Here is a 19,154-nt window from a genome sequence, read left to right on the forward strand (position 1 = left end):
CTTCATGCTTTCCAGGTTTGCTACCAGGCAGCACTCTGAACCTCTTGTGTTCACACTTTTCAGAGCCTCCACGTTTTATCTCTGCTGTGGGAACAAAAAAATTCCATTGGGCATCACACTGAACAGTCCATATCAACATCCATACCCCCATCTGATACACATCTGATACATATCTCCACTATTATTCCAGTATCTACCCAGGAGCTTTCTTCATAGATTCCTCGGCACTCTCTAGCTAGACAATTTGTGACAATTGTGATATGGTCTGGAGCAGTGGCCAGAGTACATATACCTCCAGTGACATAGCATTGGTGGATTGTTACTAACTTTCCATGCACCCATTTGGTGAAAATGGAGGTGCGTGTGTATACGCTTGATCAATATCATGTGTGTTCTGTATGTCTGCAAAAATGCTGACACAGGTGGGGGGGGATGCAAGCATGTTCCAACTCAATGAGTACAGTGCACTGATTGCATAGACGGGTGACACTCATTTTTAAAATGGACACTTATTTGAGGAAAAACAAAGGTGGGTTACAAACCGCCATTTTGTTCATATTGAATACGTATTAGGGTTAGGAAGAGGTGGTGCTTCCGCACCCACCTAACCCTAGTACGTATTCAATATGGACAAAATGGCGGCGCCCCTTCCACATGGGGGCCGCCATATTGACATAGCAGACGCTATGTGTCCGCACGTCGCGTGGCGCTTATGACGTCATGAGTGCACCATTGGTGCCTCGTGGCGTCATAACGGTGCTGCGAGAAGAAGTGCCATTTTTGGGCTTCTGTTTTGCTCCACCCGGGAGCTGCGCGGTTTGGCTGCTGCAGCTCCCTCACAGAGCAAACGGACCAATATGATCAATTCCTGTAAAAAGCAAACAAAAAGAGCAACAGTGCTGTGGATATTGAATATGCCTCCCCTCTCTCTTCCACTCATTATTTCCAACAGTCAGTGAATGAGTAAGGAAACACATGTTAATCCACAGTATTCAAAATCACATCCTTCTGCCTCTCCTTCAAAGCTGTGAAATACTTACAAAATCATGTTGCCAGAAAAAGCCATTGTGATCCTTTCAAAGAATCACCCTGAATGAGGGAGATGTCTCACCTATCCCCACAATACCCTGTGATCATGGAAACCTAGTCCTGCAAGTCAAAGGGATGGGCTGTGTGCAGAGGGGTTACCACCTGCCCCAAAACCAGTCCTTGAGAAGAACCAAATGACTCATATTTGTGAAATAAAAGCACTTTTGTGAGACTAGGGAAGCATATGGTGAACTGGAAATGAGCTGCTAGTGGTTGAGAGTGTAGGGACAAACACAGAGAGGAGTCACAAACTATCTCAAAATGCATACTTGTGAAAAAGGAAAAAAAAAGGGGGGGGTGAAGATAGCTATCATTTGCAATATTTAAAAAATTTCTGCTATGGCAACAGGGAAAGCTATTTCTCCTGGTCACAGAGAGTAGATAGGCCTTACTCCAAAATACTAGTTTGTGCATAGAACAAAAACAGAAAAACTGCTGCCATTTGAGTGGTGAAGCATCCAGGGGATTAGAAATCTGTTATGAGAGTTTAGATGGTCGTGTACAGAGTCCATGTTTCCACCACCCCCTATGAATATTTCCATTACACTATCTACTCTATGGGGAAAACATACAAACAGGTCTACCCCAAGCAAGAGCAGACACCAGGGAGGGCCAGAACTGAGAGCCATTGGTAGCCTACAGACAATGGGGAGATGCAACATCTGTATGAGAGCAGAAGCTCTAGGTAGGCTGGGACAGATGCACCCAACACTGCAAGGGGTGTGCTCCTAACTCACAGACATTCATTGGTTGGGTCAAGAGGAGGAATTGGGCAAAGCAGCAGCCTTCAAGATGACACCATTCTGAGAACCACATCACTAGAGAAGGAGAAAGGTGGTCCCTCCCCATCTTATTGTCCTCCTTGCAACTCATGGCTGTGAAGTTCAGACCTGAGCACACTATTAAAAAGTGAAGGATCTTCACCTTAAGATCTGCAGGTTCTGCTGGCCTGAGAACCTATTCCCCTCCACTGGATATACTAGCTCAGAGAGATATGACACTCCACCCTGAAACCCAAGTTTTGCACAACAAAGATGGCCACTACATGTAATGCTAAAATCATTGTCAGGTTCAAAACTGGCCCCTAGGGTCCCAGAATGCGCTCAGAGAGGTGTCACATCCCACCTCCAATACCAGGTTTTGCACAACAATTACTACCCTCTTGGGGAGATTTGGGGTTCAGGATGGTCTAGTGAATAAGGTCTCAAAGACTCATGGGTTGTCCCCCAGGGAACCCCAGAACCTTAGGAACTTTGGGAGACCAGAACTGGGGCTGTGAGGGGGACTTCCCCAAAAGTTATTCTCTCAAAGGACACACCAAAATCTGGGAGGTAGGACTCAAATGGTACCCCTCAAAAGGAGTAGAGTCACATGCCACTTTTTGTTTGATATGAACTACTTATACTACTCACCACAATTCAAGAAGGATATTGACAAGGTAGCATGTATCCAGAGGACGATGACTAAAAGAGTAAAAGGTCTGCAAACTATGGCCTATGAAGGGTGGTTTAGTAGGCTATGTTTACCCTGGAGAAGAGAAGGTTAAGAGGTGCATGATAGCCATATTTATATATTTGAAATGATATCATATTGAAAAGTGAGCAGACTTGTTTCCTGCTGCTCCAGAGACGAGGACATGGAGCAATGGATTCAAACTATAGGGAACGAGAAAGAGATCCAGAGAAAGAAATTCCAGCTAGATATTAGGAAGAATTTTCTGATGGTAAGAGCTGTTAGTAGAATATGCTCCTCAGACTCCGGCGGAGTCTCCTTATTTGAAAGTTTTTAAACAGAGGCTGGAAGTCCATCTGTTGGGAGGAGTTGATTCTGTATTCCCGCATGCCAAGCGGTTAGACTAGATGGCCCTTGTGATCTGTTTCAACTCTCTCTGATTCTCTGATTCTAGGTATCTTTTGGCAAATCATATTCTCTTGGCCTTAGTGGAAGGAAATGGCAAGAATCCACCTTATAAATCTTGTCAAGAAAACCCAAACATAGAATCACAATACGCTGGAGTTGACTTGAAGGCACACCACCACCAACTCACTTGTTTTCCTTTTTCCTTTAAATTACATTTACCAAGATCCCTATAATTTGTCTTTCCCCAAAATTCCTAACAATCAATCTTTACCAAGCTAATTATTAATGCCTAAGATTTCTGGTTATTCAGTGCCAATTTGTACCGTTACCTATATACTTCTCACTCTCAGACCCAATAGGGATCGCTTGACATAACGAATTACATTTTTCCTTTTGTTGTCCATCTTTTTGCCCGATACTATATATTTGTAACTCATATCCTCAAGACTTTTCAGTGTCACAAACTTAAGATCATTGACACTGAGTATTGACTGATATTGACAAATGAAATGCCAAAGGTCCCAGTTTATATCATTTGGAGATCATTAAAAAATACAGTTGTAAAAGCCACCTGTTTATTTCCCCTCCTTTCTTCCTGTTCTTTATCTATGCATGAATCAAATTTTATCTTGTCACTGCTAAATTTACTGATAAGCCTTTCATGGACTGTCAAAAGATCACTCTCCCAAACATATGCCTCTCTCTTTTGTAGCATTCTTCAGAAAACATTTCCTCATTCACCAGGAAAATATGTCATTAGTAGGGATCAAGGTATTACTACAGTACTGTACTCCTCCCAGTTTTACAATAATAATGTGCAACAATAATAATGTGCATATAACAGCATTATCATACAAGGATAATTTGTTTCCAAAGCTCAGCGGGAGCAAGGTCCATATACATTAGTGGAGCCCAGCCCATGATTGCTCTCTGGTAATGGCTCATAGCCACTTCTCTATGCTGTGCCTATGTTACTTGGCTTTAGCACCTTCAGGTGACACTAGAATCAACATTCTTCACAGCAGGCAGAAAATAACTATGCCTCTTTACTGGGTGGGTAAGTTGCATCCCACTCTCTCGCCATACCATCTTTTCTTAGCTGTTGTGTGTAGTGGCCATAATGTAATGTATAGTTATCGTTGTTTTAATAAGAGGCATTTTTAGTAGTATTTAGATTTCCTCTCTCTGTCTGTAATCCTAGTCTGATAAATTGATAGCAAACTATAGCATTCTACAGTGTTCTGTAGCATTCTGTAGCCTTCTACAGGAAATCTGAATCTTTGTATAAAGGAATGGGCAAATATGTAAATTTTGCTCTCTCTTGCACACAGGTTTAAATCTCAAGTTCTTTCCAATGCAGCCATGCAGAATTTTGCATACACTAGCAATTTCTCTTTAATAATGAAATGAAATGAAATTTTCATCCATCTCATCTGTACTTGATAAATGGAATAATTAGAACTATTTCCATGATGGGATGAATCATGTTACATTTTCCAACTGTTTGTTAAAGATGAGGAGCCTGTTAAAGTTGAGGACCCTACTAATTTAACTGTTAAAGATGAAGAGCCTGTCAGAAAAGAAAAAAAGTAGGCAACTCTAATTCACTACCATAAAAATGATTGACTATACAAAGAATTAAGGCTGACCTTTACTCAGTTGCTCAAATACTCTGGCTGAATAGACTAATCTATTAGTTTTAAAGGTAAAGGTATTCCCCATCGACAAGGTTGTCGTCATGTTCGACCAAAGGGGGCAATGCTCATCTCTGTTACTAAGCCGAAGAGCCAGCGTTGTCAGAGACTACTCTGTGATCATATGGCTAGCACGATTGCACAGAATGCTGTTTACCTTCCCACTGGAGTGGTACCTATTTATCTACTTGCATTTGTATACTTTCGAACTGCTAGGTTGGCAGAAGCTGGAACTAGTGATAGGAGCTCACCCCATCATGCGTCACCCGGCCCTCGAACTGCCAACCTGCTGATTTTGCAATCAACAGAGTCAGCATCTTAACCACTTGAGCCACTGCATCCTATCTATTAGTTTTAGTCTCTACCATATTCATTATTTTTTTAAAAAAATCATTTTCATTCCACACTGAATATAATTTTTTTGCAACTTTTACCCAGTCATCATCAGAAAGAAACTGAGGCTGCATTCACACTCATGTTTTTGTGCCGAGTAGATCCGATGCTGCAATACTGAATCAAAGTTCCCACTACGCTTACTCCGATCAAATCTTTCTGTGGCAATTTAACTCTGTTGAAGTTCACATTACCATTTCTTTCGATTTAAAATGGAACCACCATTTCGATCATTCTCGTTTTTTTTAAAGCTGTCAATCAAATGATGCACATCTATGTCACACTGTTTGGGGGTAAGACGGTCAGGCTCGGAGGATGGCGATGGCAAGCCCCTTTGAATAACCCTTGCCAAGAAATCCTGGGATAGGTTAGCCTTGGGAGGATTCTGTCAAATTTTATTTTTTAAAAAGTACAGCATCTAATGGGATGTTCCAAGAACCTCCTCCATGGCTATGACTTTGTCTGGCAGGGAAAGAGCAAAGGGGTGGGCATGATCCACCCCTGCACATGAATCCCTCCCTTCTGTCCTCCAAATTGAATCCGCAGCAAGTTCCCACTTGAGGCTGGCAAAAAAACCCCCACAAACACCCCAGTTATTTTGAAAAGATGCAAAATGGCTCATTTTCAGAAACGCTGGGCTAAGGGGGATTTGCACTGCCCCCCCAAATTTGGGTTGAGAAAATCTGATGCAAGACCCCCTTTTAAACCAGTTTGCAAACCGTTTTATAACGTAGTGTGAACAATCCCTGAAATAAAATCCTCTTCCTTTGCTAGTCTGTAGCAGCAGAAACTTTCAAAGCACATGAGGTGTGATTCCATATCACCATGTGGTTCTATGTCAAGGACAGTAGAAACAACCACTTATTAAAGGTATCTGATGTACAGTGCTGTCAATATCGAGAGCAAAATTGACTCAGTGTACTTGCTTGTTTCACAGAGTAAGTCCTTATTCCTCTGAAATGAGAAAAAGGAGAAACGACTGGAGCAACAACAGGAATATACCACCAGATAGGAATATTATTTTTTCTGGCATCTCCAGAATGTCCCACTTATTCAGAATTCCTCATTTTACATTCATTGAACCATCTGTGCAAAAGCAAGAAGATGTGGAGGTTTTAACAAGAAAGGTAATTTATTTCTTTTTAGATCTGCCAATGAGCATCTTCTTATTTTTAAAGGAAGCATGCTTCTTCACCTAGACTGCTAGAAAATTTAAATTCTTCGATTCCAACCCTTCCTTTCTGGAACTGCTAATTCTTCCATAACCAGAGCCAGCTAAAGTAGGTACAGAAAGATGAGTTCCAGTGTGTTATTGACATTGCAGCGTTCACATGTTACATTGTATGTACACATGTACAGATGCTTATGGGAATGTAGTCCTATGCAATTGTCATCTTGGCAGATTCAATCAGTAGCACACAAAGAGCAGCAGTGGAAAGTGATAGGTGTGAATAAGGGAGTTTCCCCTACATATGGACCATCTGTGCATGACTGAGAGAGACAAGGAGAGAAGGAAGATAAAAATTAAGGTTCCTTGTTCAGTTGCATGGAGAGAGACCATGCCTGAGGGATGTTTTACATTCAGACTCATTGTTGTAAATAAGTGAGGAGAACAAAGGCACTGAGGGCAGAGGAGACAAGGCTAGCCTTCTCTCTTAATATGTTGATAGCACATTGAAATAGAAATTTCAGAGGCCTTCTTTGTACAGATACCATAGATTGCCAACATGACAAATGAATGGAGCAAATCTATCTTGAAATATCAGTAGTAAATCAAATCAAACTAAGGCTATTATGCTTGGAGTGCAACATAAGAAAACATGACCCATTGGAAATGGTCCTGGAAACATCATCATGGATGTTGCAAATATGTTATGCAAAATAGATTTCCTGATGGTGTCAATACCATGAAGGCCTCAGGGAAAAAGAGGTAAGCAAATGCCTTATATGATGATTTGGTATTCAAGGCTGAAGGACTTAATATCTTTTCAAGTGTCCTGTTCCCTGGCTTGCTGGTATGTGATGGGTATTTCACCGATATTTATTTTGTGTTTTGGGCAGGGAAAAGTCCGTATCTCTGAAAGTCTCTCAAAGGGTGAACAAGAAGCTACTGCTTTTCGAAAGGAGGAGGTGAAGAAAGGCCTTGCCAACCTTGGTATTCAGTGTGATGAGGTAGAATTCCCTTAATATGTCAATCTCAAAGAGGAAAGAAACAACAACAGCCGGAATCATGTTGGGGACTTAAGTTTTCCTATGTGGATTTAACATCTGCAAGGATTAGAACTAGAAAGTTCCATAATGTTCATATTAAGTAGGGGGCTGCTGTTACATTATTACGTAGGAGAGACAGCTATTGTCACAATTCACTTAGCAGCCCTGCTGCGTAGCTAAGTAAATGTAATATAGGCAATGTAAACCATTTGGGCCAATATAAATACAATAAATTACAATAGAGAAGCTGAACCAAGTGCTTCACCATACAAGGCTTTCTTAAAATGATGAATGATCACATAAACTCATTCTCACTGGAATAAATGAGGGAGAAAAGATTGAAACTAAATCCAGGAAGGATAGAGGATATGTACGTTGAAGAGGCTGCAAATCTGAACTGCAGCATGAAGCTATTTTTAGTTGAGGCTGCCCTCCTGTGAAAGAATATTCAAGCTCAGGGTGCTCCTAATTTCATCTTAATTTTTCTGAAGTTGTCAGACAGTGGCTGCAGAAGTTTATATAGTTTTGACCCATATACTGGCTGTGACTCCATTTGGAGTTGCCAAACCTGGCCTCTATTTGGACCAATACCACAGCTGAATCATAACATACAAATCTGTTCTATATCTGTTGTGCAATTTTCTATTCACTGTGAGTATATCCACAGTGCGCAATTACTGCAGTTTGATACCCCTTTGACTATCATGGCTACATTCTATGGGACCCAGGGATGTGTAGTTTCATAAAGTATATCAAATTCTGTCAGAGAGTTCTAGTGTTGTAGTTTAAATGGCTTTATATTCCTCTCCAAAGTACAAATCAAAGGAATCCTTAGAAAGGAGTGATGATACTTGAAAGTGATATCAAAACTGCTAATTTATGAAGTGTAGACATCCTCTGAAATTCTACAGCCTTAATAATTTCTGTTGCTTAATATAATCAAACAATGTTATGTATTGTGGCTTTGCATATTGTTTTCTCTAATGTGCCTGCTACATGTTTACTTTATGAATTACCAAGATGCAAAGCTTTAAAGCCTTAGATCATGGATGGTGGATGTGAAGTCCTTCAGAAGATGTTGGACTGAAGCTTCCACAATAATCCCTCACTGTTAGGTCACTACTGGATTGGCAGTCCATCACCATCCAGAGTACATTTTCTCCACATCTACCATAGAGAGAAGATAAATTTCTCATTATAGTCTCTTTTTTCTTCTAATAGGATAAACTCCCCAATATTGCTGTCTTGGGATCAGGAGGGGGTCTACAGGCCATGATTGCCCTTTATGGTACACTAGCAGAGCTAAAGAAATGCAACCTCCTGGACTGCGTTATGTACTTGTGTGGAGTATCAAGTTCCACCTGGTAAGTAAATGTGAACTGTTAATATGAATACAAATGTGGCAATGTCATGTGGTAAAAGCAGTCTTTATAAGGAAAATCTGATGGCCACTGATACAAGCCAGTCCACCAACATCAGATTTTCTCATCTGCCAGTAATATTCTTATAACTGCACTTAGCTAATGGCCACAGGGCAAAATAACATGCTTCATAAAAGCTACAGGTGTCCCTGGCCTGAAAGTATCATGCAAAGAAGAGGCTAATTCAAATATTATGCTACCTAAAAATCACATTGCCTTCCCCCTGACCCATTTTAGGCTCAATTCAAATAATAATAGCAATAATAATAATAATAATAATAATAATAATAATAATAGAGAAGACAGCTACTTAGAAAATACAGGATTCCAATGTCTGTTTTACAGCAGAAACTAATAGATGTTGCCATTGTTTTTGCTTTCTCTCAAATTTGATCTCAAGTTTCTTTCCATTCTATTTGTGAAGGCATTTGCAAATTTTGTCAAGGTCTTAGCAGAAGTGAGGCAAACCAAATAAAATCCTCAGCCATCTGTATTTGTCAAACTGAAACAGTACAGCATCCTACAGGAAGAGGGGGGGATACAAATAAAATTTATTATTATTATTATTATTATTATTATTATTATTATTATTTATCCTCCAAAATCTACAAAACAGTTTTCTGCATTTTTTTTGTTTTGTAGATTTTTTTGTGTGTGTTTTGTGGATTTTGGATGATGCTGTACTTCCACACAAGATACCACACTTCAAACACTATAGGGCAATCCTAAAGAGAGAGCCAATGGACTGGGACCTTACTATTTGAGGTTTCTACCTCAAACAAAAGTTTCTTTTAAATTGTGACTGCATTGGCATGTTTTACCTTGAAGTTTATCACATGGGCCCTGAAATGGGCCCATTGCGTTCTAAAACGGGGGTGTGTACGGAACGGGATGGGGCTAAGAACCGCATTTTATTGCACAAGGGAACGCCGCTGCTGCCACCGGGCGTTCCAATGGCGCCCTCCCTCCGTTCCAGAGGGCGCAATTTCTGAGAATGTTTTCAAACAGGAACAGAGGGAGCACAAGATTGGAACGCCCAGCAGCAGCGGCGGCGGCATTCCCTTGTGCAGTAAAATGTGGTTCTTAGCCCCATCCTATTCCATGCATGCCCCTGGGGTTCCCCTTTTTAGGACGCAACAGGCCCGTTTCAGGGGCCCGTGTGATAAACTCCCTTAACAATATCTAAATGTTTTCCTGATGCTATAACATGGAAACTTCCTGAGATGTTCATTGTTCTCTTCCTAACAAAAGGGTCTGTGGCTTCACATAGGATTTGAGACAAGCTGGATCTCAAAGGCAGTAGCCTTTTATCTTGCAAATGTAATTTAAAGTTTATTTCTTGGACTAAATCTCCCAGCAGCCATGGCCAGAAAGAGAAGGGGCCCACCCTTCCATGCCATTTGAACGGAGGCCTACAAGCACAACATCTTGACCAGATGCAAGGCCATGACTAACATCTTCAATATTTTTTATTCAATTCTTCTGTATCATTTTTACACCTCCGCCTGATGAACATCTATAATGTGCATTTTGGTTGGTCCAATAAAGCTATCACTCTTTTTGTGGATTTTGGATAATGCTGTACTTTGCTATATAATCAACATGGCCACCCCAATATACTGTAACCTATATGTAAGGAACAGCTATAACTGGTAAATTTAGGTAGAACAAATTAGGAGGATTTTCATTTCAGTTATTTGTTGTTGAAAAATTGCTACAATTCACTGATGCTTACATGGATGGAAAGAATTTGAGGCTTAATATATCTCAAAGTCTGAGAAGGTAAAACTGGCAAGTTTTCCAATCCAGTCCATCTCAAGTCAAGATTGTATTTGAAATCTATTGTTCTTTCTCATTGTTTCAAATATTTATCTGACCTATTTCATTAAAGGTGCATGTCATCGCTCTACAAGAATGAAGACTGGGCCCAAAAAATAGAGGTGTTAGAAAAACGTCAATGTGAAAAGCTCACCAAACAGAACTGGGAATTTATAAGGGCAGTAAATGCAACAAGGGAGGCCATAAAAGACGAATGCTACTCCCTAACTGATTTCTGGTCTCATTTTATTGTGTACAGTATGCTGCAGGAGGTAGGTCAAACTTTTGTTTAAAATGCTGAAGGTAAAGGAGCCAAAAGCTAAGAACATAAAGAATATTCCAAGTAATAAAAGGAGCCCAGATAATAATACCCACCAGGTTCTATTATAGTTTCTCATATATCTAATGAGATAACCAATAACCCAGATTAGAGTCATATTAGGCCAGTGCAGAGATCTCCAGAAATGTGTAGGTTTTTCGGATCTCTAGATACCTCCATTACCCCAGATGCTGCAGGGTGAGAGATCAGAGGCACAGTAATGGTGGGGAGGCTGATTCATGTTCAATTCCAGAGTTCTGCATGGTCAGAGCATAAAAGATGAAATGGAGGAGAGAGAAGTATAGGCATTCAAACTTGTCTTAACCAGGCAGAATGGTGATGATTTAAAGATGCACCCAGGCACAGGGTTATTTCTGCAAGTGCAGCCTTTCAGTCTGGAGGGTATATAACAATTATGTTAGCAATGTCTCTATGTTTCTTACGGACAATTGCTGTGAATATGAGAACCCATCTACAGTGTTTTAAATGACAAATCTGCACAGTTTCAGAATATGTGCTGTAGCTTTCAAAAAGAAACATTAGGGATGTGGGATATTATCTTTGAGTGTTATAGCTGTTCATCTATGAGAAAATTATTAGACAAGCCCTATAGATAATCCCCATAGGCCACAAGTAGGCCATTCAAATGCTGAAGTAAGGACAATGAAATCAGTACATTTCTTTTCAGCTTGATGAAGATACACTGAGTGAGCATAGAATATCCTGTGAGAATGGGAAAAATCCTTATCCCATCTATGCTGCAGTGGACAAAGACACTTACGAAGGACACAGTCCAGGTAACTATGTTGTGCAATTACATTATTTCAAAATCTCCACTGATTTCCAATTTATTTCAGACAGAATTCAAAGTGTAAATCCATCCTATGAAGCCTTAATTTGGGAGATTATCGCATTTCATTTTTCTCCCAGTCTGGTCACGGGCTGGGCATGGGCTTGAATGGGTGAAAACAGGTCTTATCGCATGTCTCTCTGTCCAACTCAGCTGCATCGTGTACCTGATTTGGACTCCTGGCGTACTTTTAGAACCAACGATACTTTCCTGTTCTTTGATAACACCAGTTTTCACCCATTCAACCCCGTGTCCAGCCTGTGCCCGGATCGGCCAAAAAATGACATGCGACAATCTCCTTAGTTACCATATGTCCTACTTTTCCCAGACATGTCCTCTTTTTAAGAGCTAAAATTTCTCTATAGGCACATTTTTAAAATGTTGATATTAGTATCAATTTACTATTGATATTTATCAATTCACAGTGGGACCTCCCCCCCCACCCCCACGGATCTGTGTTGCTCCCAATAGCAGTGCATGCACATGGCCATGCTACCACTAGGGACAACAGCATTTCAGATGAAGTCCCATAGTCTCTAACAGAGGCTTGCCATCCATGAATGCTCAAATCCACAGATGGCAAGTCCCCAGATATCGCGGTCCTACTGTATTAGTTGATGTTAGTAAATAACTATTTATTATAAATATTAGTAAATAGCAATAATTTCAATTGTTGATATTAGCAAATATCACTAAATAATCAATTAAAGTTATTATTTAATTACCTGAAAGGTTAGGAATATTTGTAGTAGCAATGATCACAGCTTATATAGTAGGGATATTTCAAGTGAGAGTCACACTGCACATCCCTGTATGTATCACTGATCTGGATATTAGATAACTAGCTTTAACAAAGAGGGAAAAAGTCTGTTTTCATAAGATGCTGTTATCCAGTGCACAAACATTGCAGCTTCAGGAACTCAGATTAGGAAAACATAACTGCAAAAATCAGCACAGCCTGTCACATTAGGAATTTCACGGTTCTTACTGATATTACTTTAATTCTCTTTAAGACAACTTTTGAAGTTTCTTGTTCACGGAAGAGCATTTGCTGGCAGCATTTTAAAAAACCTCCTTATTCTTTGATTCCTTGGGCTTTCAGTGCACCAAGATTTGCTCATTCATTCTAAACCATTATTTCTTTCATTATTTCTTTCCCACAGGCAGCTGGTTTGAATTTACTCCGCATGAAATAGGAGTTTCTGGCATAGGAGAGCATCCTGGCATAGGAGCATACATTGACACCAGACACTTTGGGAGCTTATTTCAAAATGGGGAACTTGTTGAGGAGGAGAAGAAGGAAAAAACTATTTGCTATCTTCAAGGTGTAGCATCCAAATTTTACTTTGCCATAGATTATCATTCTCAGAATGCCAAACTTTGGTGAAGTTAACAGACTGTCAAGGGATTGTTAAAGGAAGAATCAGAAGCAGCTTTATCTTGACCCAGATCATTGGTATATCTATGTCATTATTGTCTCTGCTGACGGGAAACAGCCCTCCAACCCAACTCTTTCCCAGGGTGACACAGCACACACACACATGCACACACACACACACACACACACACACACCCCTACCTCTTTTCCAGGCAAGCATTTTCTGAAGATGCCAGCCATATATGCTGGCGAAATGTCAGGAAGAAAACTCTTCTAGAACATGGCTACATTGCCCAAAAACCCCACAAAAAACTATAGCCCTCCAATGATTCAGACAGAAATCTTTTCCAACTAAAATACAAAATGCCTCTGTCTTAGCATGGACCAAACCTCCCCAGTGAGGTTTATTATCAGTGAGATTTATTATTATCAATTTATCTGTCAAAAGGCCTAATCATGGTCATCTGGGACAAGATAGGTGAACCGAAGAAGGCAGTAAGATTCATTGCAGGCACAGGTTCTTATGTTGTTGGCTTCTTTGCACTGTCTTCTCCACTATCTTATAGCTATCCTATAGATGTCAAAGATTGAACCTGGCATCTTTTGCATGCAAAGAATGTACTCTGCCACACTCATCTGTGGTCCTTTACTCTTTAGTTGCATGACTGGACTAAAATACATGCAAACATAGTATTGTGTAGATAATATATATACACCATATGTGCATATTTCCTCTGTAATAAAATCCCTTTGGAGTTACTGTAGCTTACCACTACCAATGTTTAAGAATAAAGGCTGAGTGGGAGAACTGGATATAGTAGTATGTCCCAGCGTAAGAAAAAGAAAAGGTCATGATGACCAGAAAAAAGACCAAGCATCTAATGTTATATGACACTGATAAGGCCACCTCAGCCATGGTGAGATGGTATCATATGATAAAGAAAATGTAGCCTTTTTCTGTCACTAACAGGGCAAAAAGTTTGTTAATACAGTTTATTCCTTATTTCCAGGTTTATGGGGAAGTGCTCTTGGAAGCAAAAAAGAAATTAAGAAGGCTGCAACTGGTATTGCTCTTTTTATGACTGAAACTCTAAGACTATTTATTTATTTTAAATTAGTTTATTGCACTGTTTGAGATGAGAAATTACAAGAATGCATAGGCCAGGAAGACTTTTCAAGAGCATGTTTCTCTGGAAGTATTTGCCACGGATGTTGGAATGGACCTGACTCCAGGAAGTCTAATGCTACAGGGATATCTCATGTGAGATACTGTATCACAGAGGAACATAGATCTGATTTCTCTTTACTGTTGTTGTTGTTGTTGCTGTGTGCACCTTCAAGCAGGTTCTGACTTATGGTGACCCTAAAATGACCCTTTATCAGGGTTTTCTTGGCAAGTTTCTTCAGATAGGATTTGACATTGTCCTCCTCTGAGAGTGTGATTTGTTCATGGTCATCCAGTGGGTTGCCATAGCTGAGCAGGAATTCCTAAATGTAATGCTTATCCTAAATGTAATGTGGCTGAGCAATTTTCTTTATTTAAAATAACAATAACAACAACAAAAGAAAAAGATTTTAGCTTAATTTGTGTGGCACTTTGGCTTCTCCTGTGATACAACATCCCTACCTCATGTAGGGATGACATCAGTGGGTCAATGGATGACTATTGAACATGGAATTGGCCAATCAGATGTTAAATTTGGGTATAATGAAAAGAGAAAATTCAACCCTTTTACTCTGTTTTTGTAATCTGGATATTGCTAGTTAAACTCTCACACTTGCAATTTGTGTTCCTTTTCTGAGGTGCTGTATGGGATTTTCTCAATCAAGTCAAAGGAAGACTTCCTTTTTGTCATTCCACTTACTCAGGTAAGTCACAAAATTAGGGGATTTTATATATGCCTTGCTCCCTCTACCACACTTTTCTTCTTTCTTTGATATAACTGAGGGATCAGCATGTAGGCCACCCCCAATCCCAGCTGAAAGAAAAATTGGAAAAATAACTATTTTTATCCAATTACATTTTTGAGGTGTGTTCATCTGTGTGCATGTATGTGTGCAGGGATAGAGGAGCTTGGGACAGCTGGAGGGCATGCATTAACATGCCATTCTTACACCGTACAAGACATAACATCTTCCTGCTGATTTTTTAGGAAGAATAGAGGACACATTGAGTTGTAGTTTAAGAGAGCAAGATCATTGGGCCAAAATAAAAGGGCCTGAAAAAAGTCAAGGAGGACCCAACTACTCTTTGTTGAAAGTATTTATATTTTGCTTTTCTGCTCATCAAGATGCTAATAATAATGTGCAGTTAAATATGTATTTTGAAAACACATAGGAGGAGCAACACGTCATTTTAAAAGAAATTAAAACAAGTGTTAAAGCCAAAGCCCTAACAGAACAATTAAATATATATTCAACTTCTTGTCAGAAGTTCAGCAAAGATCTGGCTGAGGTGCTGCAAAAGAGCAAGAAAACCCTGCATTGGTTATTCACCAATCTAGTTTGTCAAAATGGTGGGACACACAATAGGACATTGGCTGAAGACTGGACATTCTGGACAGGCTTATGAGGCAAGAGAAGGTCTTGTAAATATTCAGGCCCTCAGGCCTGGATTACAACTTCCAGCTGACCTTGCCAGCGCAGCCAATGGAGAGGGGCTCAAACAGCATTTGGAGGGTCACAATATTCCCCCTCTGTTTAGACTTCAGAGGTTAAAACTATAATCTCCTCCACTGGTGTCCTCCTCTGATGAGAATGGAGACATAGGAGCATAGAGCGCAGTAAAATAAAGTTTTCCAGTTTTGAAAAGGAAGTGAGTACAGGGACCAGTATTGGAGTCGGGCTGTACCCAGATGGTGTTTTTTGGGGGGGAAATCCATGTAATAAAATCAGGGGGCAGCCGGTATTTGGCTTCAAATCAGGAGCGGCAAATCACTTTATTTTGCTGTGAGCTAAGCTCCTCAGGCTGCATCCACACTGCAGAAATAATCCAGTTTGACATTGTTTTAACTGCCATGGCTTGATGCTATGGAATTCTGGGAACTTTAATTTTGTGAGACATTTAGCCTTTTTCAGAGAGTTCTGGTGCCACAAAAAAACTATAATTCTCAGAATTCCATAACATTAAGCCATGGCAAAGTGTTGACAAACTGGATTATTTCTGCAGCAAGGAGGCAGCCCCAGTCATCAATGTTGCACTGGGTCAATTGGGTTATCTTAAAAAGGTAACAGGCCTTGATAAGAGGTCATCAAGAAGGATCATTTTAAAAGATTAGCACTTGTGAGCAGAGGACCTTAGTAAAGGCCAGGGCTACATTTTAGGACTATTTTTCAGATGACCTGGAACAGGAGACATTAAAGGAGAAACTGGATGAGGACGTTCAAGAGGAAGTAGAGGCAATACTTCTTTTGTGGGATGACAGCATGACAGGTAACTCTAGCATTGCATTTGAATATATGGGGGTTACCTGCCCTTTGCTTCCTGGTTCTTGGGAATCTGCAGTCAGTATGGAAAGGATATAATATCAATCATGGACACCATCAACAGCATTTTCTCTGATTCTCTATGACAGGAACTGTAACATGATATTTACATGGTTGTTTGTGGTCAGGTGTGGAAGGCATGGGTATCTATCACCTCACCTCAACTCAATCTGTCTCGCTGGGGAGCAGAACCACACCTGAATCTGTTGTGCCACATAGGTAATAACTATTCTCCTAAAGTGTAGATGTCCTTTTGTGTGTTTGCCCCCCCCCACCCTATGCTGCCCCAGTAATTAATCTAGGAAAGTCAGTATGTGTTGGGAAAGAGGAATGGAACTGTGAGCACTTTTGCTGCTGATGTCTCCTTTACTATTTCCCCCTTTCCATAAGACAGCCATACATATGTGAATCCCAATAACTTCATTGTACAGTAGTTTATTGATCCTTTTAATTTGGATGAATCAGTCTTGAGGAAGATCAGTAGATAGGATATTACTGACCATGCTGTCCCCTATCTTTGGAAAAAGTATTTTTTCACTCAATCTGTCCAGTTTTTAAGTCCCTGTTCATTAAAAAGCAGTGACCAGTTACCTCAAATATCCTTTAGGAACCCTCATAGCTAGGTTTTGCTGTTAGCCTGTTACCATAAAGTTTGAATAAATGTCCCAGACACACGTACTGTATTTTATTTGCAAGTCTGTCCCTTCTCTCCAAAATCCAGGTTAAGAGATCATAATGTAGGAATGGCCACATTAACCTCACATGAAGAATGTATTATATATGACCATCCATCCAAAGCAACTGAGACTCTAATTGAGAGGAACTAAAGTTACATGCTGTTATAACAGTAAAATATGATACATCAGTTAAATGTCTGAAAATCAATACTTTAAGATCAGTCCAAATACAGTCTGTCTGTGTTTTTAAAGTGTATGTATTTTTCTTTTTCTTTTTGGTATGGTTCCACTCACATTCCATCAAAGGTGTGGTAGTATAGAGATGATGATGCATGAAACCCTGTTGAATAGAAGAGGGGTTAAGAGGATTGTGTGAAATTGGGAGAAAATATTCCGGCTTTGGCCACAAGTAGAAGAAGATAATATGAGAGCTTTTAATGGGGCTGACTATAATCAGGAATCCCAAGGTTTGGGATCTGGCTGGTGTAACTATGGTGGAATTGGTGGGAGTGGTGTAGACAGTGGCAGGTACTGCAAACATGATTTGAAGCAACAGGGCAACTTTCTTTGGAAACATAGTTGGGTGTCACTGTTATCCCCCCCCCCCCCCCACTGTTCTAAAAAGGAGCCGATAGAGGCAAAAGGCTGAAAAGGAATAGAAGAAAGAAATGGGTAACAGGTGTGCACATGCTGCTGCATATTGAACAATATGGGTTTGAGGGCCCTTCCCCCCCATTCATAGGGGTTCTTGGAACCAAACCCCTGGGGACTGGAAGGGCCCACTGTAATACTATATGTAAGCAATACTTTGGGGCCTCTAAATGTTATGAAGAGCCCTGGCTTTAACAGTCCCTGGTATACCTATCTCAGGTTATTATGTTATTTCCTCTTCCCACTAGCTGCCTCTTTCTTGCAGAGTGACACGGGACTGGTAGTTCCTAAGAGAGGATATCTCCTATGTATACCTTTCAAAATTTTGCAGATGAAAATGAGGAGATGTTTGTTCAAGCTACATAAGAGTGAGATCAAGTTGGCAAAAGTTATCAGTGAGGAAGAGCACACAAGCTAGGACAAGCTGCAACAGTTTGCTTTTGCCCAAGCCTACTATGAAGGGCAAGATTTTGCCCCCTCCTTTCATCTACCTTTTCTGAGTAGAGTGAAAATAACCGTTGCACTTTGAACTCAGTTTTCAGTAGCTGAATCATGTCAAAGACAAAGGGAAAAAGTAGGAGAGAGAAACTGAGACCTTTGAAATGCAGTTACAAATGTAGGATGACGGACGATTCATTGGGACTGTCCCTGCCAAATTGGGACATTTGGAGGATAAGACATCAGCTGTTCCACCTCAAGTAAAATCTCCCTGGGTTATCTTGCCTTAAGGTAGGCATAGTTAAAGGCAAAGACAAAATAGTTACCATTGCCTCATTTTGGCTAAGACAGGAATAAATTACTTTTTGTAAGCATCTTTCCCATTTTATTTCATTCTGAAGACACTGAGAACCTTAGGATGCTCATTGAGGCTTACCAATATGTTCTTGAGCTGCAGCTGCTTGCATTGGATGATAAAACAACTGTGGCAGAAGATGTTTTTGATCGCCTGGGAAACACCTGGCAAAGTAAGTGAAATTTGAATATCAGATAGCATATTTTCTGAAAGCACTACATACAATACAGATGATTACAATGTATTACTGGACACATTGCCTCTCCCCCCAAAAATAGTGTGTTGGGGGAAGTGGGGCAAAACGTCAAGAGTTTTGGACAAAACAAGCACTAATAATAATTCACTTTGACTAAGGCCCTGTCTGCACCATTAAAATACTCCTAATTACAGTAATTAAGAATGCAATCCAACTAAATGTGATTTGCACAAGTTCAGGACTTTCACTGGATTAAGGGAAGGGGGGCAAAAACTGCTTAAACTCTGGAGGAAAAGGCTTTGTGGTTTTTACCGGAGT

At 40.2% G+C, this 19,154-nt stretch overlaps 1 protein-coding gene across 1 annotated transcript in view; it reads left to right on the forward strand.

Moving 5' to 3' along the window:
- The first annotated feature begins 2,725 nt into the window (after positions 1 to 2,725).
- Positions 2,726 to 19,154, forward strand: part of LOC149303359 (cytosolic phospholipase A2 gamma-like) — a 33,664-nt gene continuing 17,235 nt past the window's right edge. Inside the window, exons 1-9 of the mRNA XM_089480658.1 lie at positions 2,726 to 2,812; positions 7,098 to 7,208; positions 8,469 to 8,611; positions 10,560 to 10,758; positions 11,494 to 11,602; positions 12,819 to 12,980; positions 14,044 to 14,097; positions 16,371 to 16,466; positions 18,687 to 18,812. Coding sequence (XP_089336784.1) covers positions 2,726 to 2,812; positions 7,098 to 7,208; positions 8,469 to 8,611; positions 10,560 to 10,758; positions 11,494 to 11,602; positions 12,819 to 12,980; positions 14,044 to 14,097; positions 16,371 to 16,466; positions 18,687 to 18,812 — 1,087 coding nt within the window. The remainder of the gene's footprint in view (positions 2,813 to 7,097; positions 7,209 to 8,468; positions 8,612 to 10,559; positions 10,759 to 11,493; positions 11,603 to 12,818; positions 12,981 to 14,043; positions 14,098 to 16,370; positions 16,467 to 18,686; positions 18,813 to 19,154) is intronic.

This window comes from Sceloporus occidentalis, unplaced genomic scaffold (assembly GCF_023333645.1).
Source record: "Sceloporus occidentalis isolate IW3139 unplaced genomic scaffold, rSceOcc1.0.p SCAF_14, whole genome shotgun sequence".
Lineage (NCBI taxonomy): Eukaryota > Metazoa > Chordata > Lepidosauria > Squamata > Phrynosomatidae > Sceloporus > Sceloporus occidentalis.